Source organism: Heptranchias perlo, chromosome 13, assembly GCF_035084215.1.
Source record: "Heptranchias perlo isolate sHepPer1 chromosome 13, sHepPer1.hap1, whole genome shotgun sequence".
NCBI classification, from domain to species: Eukaryota; Metazoa; Chordata; class Chondrichthyes; order Hexanchiformes; family Hexanchidae; genus Heptranchias; species Heptranchias perlo.
This window is the reverse complement of record NC_090337.1, coordinates 61,813,935-61,816,826: the sequence shown is the minus strand read 5'-3', so window position 1 is coordinate 61,816,826 and position 2,892 is coordinate 61,813,935. Positions and strand designations below refer to the sequence as shown.

Below are 2,892 nucleotides of genomic sequence, written 5' to 3'. Positions count from 1 at the left end.
CATAGATCTTCCCGTTTGTTCTTTTCTCCCCTCTCCTTCCTCCCCTTCTTTCCTTGGCTTTGTACTTGCTTAAAAACTGTTAAATCTTTACGTCTTCCAGCTCTGACAAAAAGTCGTCAGAAACATTAATTCTGTTTCTTTCTCCACAGATGCTGCCTGGCCAGCTGAGTATTTCCAGCATTTTTAGTTTTTATTTCAGATTTCCAGCATCTGCAGCATTTTATTTTTGAGGTAAAGTTTGGGTTAGATCGCGTTCAGTAATCGGTAAAGTTTGGGATAGATTGAGTTCAGTAATGTGTAGAGTTTGGGTTGGATTGAGATCAGTAATGGGTAGAGTTTGGTTTGGATTGAGATCAGTAATGGGTAGAGTTTGGGTTGGATTGAGTTCAGTAATGGGTAGAGTTTGGGTTGGATTGAGATCAGTAATGGGTAGAGTTTGGGTTGGATTGAGATCAGTAATGGGTAGAGTTTGGGTTGGATTGAGTTCAGTAATGGGTAGAGTTTGGGTTGGATTGAGATCAGTAATGGGTAGAGTTTGGGTTGGATTGAGATCAGTAATGGGTAGAGTTTGGGTTGGATTGAGTTCAGTAATGGGTAGAGTTTGGGTTGGATTGAGATCAGTAATGGGTAGAGTTTGGGTTGGATTGAGTTCAGTAATGGGTAGAGTTTGGGTTGGATTGAGTTCAGTAATGGGTAGAGTTTGGGTTGGATTGAGTTCAGTAATGGGTAGAGTTTGGGTTGGATTGAGATCAGTAATGGGTAGAGTTTGGGTTGGATTGAGATCAGTAATGGGTAGAGTTTTGGTTGGATTGAGATCAGTAATGGGTAGAGTTTGGGTCGGATTGAGATCAGTAATGGGTAGAGTTTGGGTTGGATTGAGATCAGTAATGGGTAGAGTTTGGGTTGGATTGAGATCAGTAATGGGTAGAGTTTGGGTTGGATTGAGATCAGTAATGGGTAGAGTTTGGGTTGGATTGAGTTCAGTAATGGGTAGAGTTTGGGTTGGATTGAGTTCAGTAATGGGTAGAGTTTGGGTCGGATTGAGTTCAGTAATGGGTAGAGTTTGGGTTGGATTGAGATCAGTAATGGGTAGAGTTTTGGTTGGATTGAGATCAGTAATGGGTAGAGTTTGGGTCGGATTGAGATCAGTAATGGGTAGAGTTTGGGTTGGATTGAGTTCAGTAATGGGTAGAGTTTGGGTTGGATTGAGATCAGTAATGGGTAGAGTTTGAGTTGGATTGAGATCAGTAATGGGTAGAGTTTGGGTTGGATTGAGTTCAGTAATGGGTAGAGTTTGGGTTGGATTGAGTTCAGTAATGGGTAGAATTTGGGTTGGATTGAGTTCAGTAATGGGTAGAGTTTGGGTCGGATTGAGTTCAGTAATGGGTAGAGTTTGGGTTGGATTGAGATCAGTAATGGGTAGAGTTTTGGTTGGATTGAGATCATTAATGGGTAGAGTTTGGGTCGGATTGAGTTCAGTAATGGGTAGAGTTTGGGTTGGATTGAGTTCAGTAATGGGTAGAGTTTGGGTTGGATTGAGTTCAGTAATGGGTAGAGTTTGGGTTGGATTGAGATCAGTAATGGGTAGAGTTTGGGTTGGATTGAGTTCAGTAATGGGTAGAGTTTGGGTTGGATTGAGATCAGTAATGGGTAGAGTTTGGGTTGGATTGAGATCAGTAATGGGTAGAGTTTGGGTTGGATTGAGTTCAGTAATGGGTAGAGTTTGGGTTGGATTGAGATCAGTAATGGGTAGAGTTTGGGTTGGATTGAGATCAGTAATGGGTAGAGTTTGGGTTGGATTGAGATCAGTAATGGGTAGAGTTTGGGTTGGATTGAGTTCAGTAATGGGTAGAGTTTGGGTTGGATTGAGATCAGTAATGGGTAGAGTTTGGGTTGGATTGAGTTCAGTAATGGGTAGAGTTTGGGTTGGATTGAGTTCAGTAATGGGTAGAGTTTGGGTCGGATTGAGTTCAGTAATGGGTAGAGTTTGGGTTGGATTGAGATCAGTAATGGGTAGAGTTTTGGTTGGATTGAGATCAGTAATGGGTAGAGTTTGGGTCGGATTGAGATCAGTAATGGGTAGAGTTTGGGTTGGATTGAGTTCAGTAATGGGTAGAGTTTGGGTTGGATTGAGATCAGTAATGGGTAGAGTTTGAGTTGGATTGAGATCAGTAATGGGTAGAGTTTGGGTTGGATTGAGATCAGTAATGGGTAGAATTTGGGTTGGATTGAGTTCAGTAATGGGTAGAGTTTGGGTCGGATTGAGTTCAGTAATGGGTAGAGTTTGGGTTGGATTGAGATCAGTAATGGGTAGAGTTTTGGTTGGATTGAGATCAGTAATGGGTAGAGTTTGGGTCGGATTGAGTTCAGTAATGGGTAGAGTTTGGGTTGGATTGAGTTCAGTAATGGGTAGAGTTTGGGTTGGATTGAGATCAGTAATGGGTAGAGTTTGGGTTGGATTGAGATCAGTAATGGGTAGAGTTTGGTTTGGGTTGGGTTCAGTTATAGGCGGCCACATGATGAAACCTATCCGGGATACATCCAACCAGAGTTGGCAACTTTGCTTCAAGATCACCTCAACATCAGATTATGGGATCTTCATTGATTGATGGAGGTGGGGGGGGAGTAAAAAAATTACTTTTGTTGGTGTACATGTAGGAAGATGTGAACCAATTGTTGGAGGTAACTGCAGTAAAGGAACTGGTTTCGGATGTTTTTTCCTAAAATGGACCACCCAAAACTGCACACCATATTCTAAATGTGGCCTAACCATCGCCTTGTACAAATTTATCACTGCCTCTTTGTTCCTGCACTTTATGCCCCTATTTATAAACGCCAAATGCTTTTTGGATTTTTTTTTTATGCCTAAACCTGCACTTTCAGGGAGTTATG

The 2,892-nt window shown here is 41.8% G+C and overlaps 1 protein-coding gene across 1 annotated transcript; it reads right to left on the bottom strand.

Moving 5' to 3' along the window:
- Positions 1–220: 220 nt before the first annotated feature.
- On the bottom strand, positions 221–2,518 carry LOC137331166 (uncharacterized). The gene has a single exon (XM_067994765.1). It carries the CDS (start codon positions 2,516–2,518, stop codon positions 221–223), a length of 2,298 nt encoding a protein of 765 aa, XP_067850866.1.
- Positions 2,519–2,892: the final 374 nt, after the last annotated feature.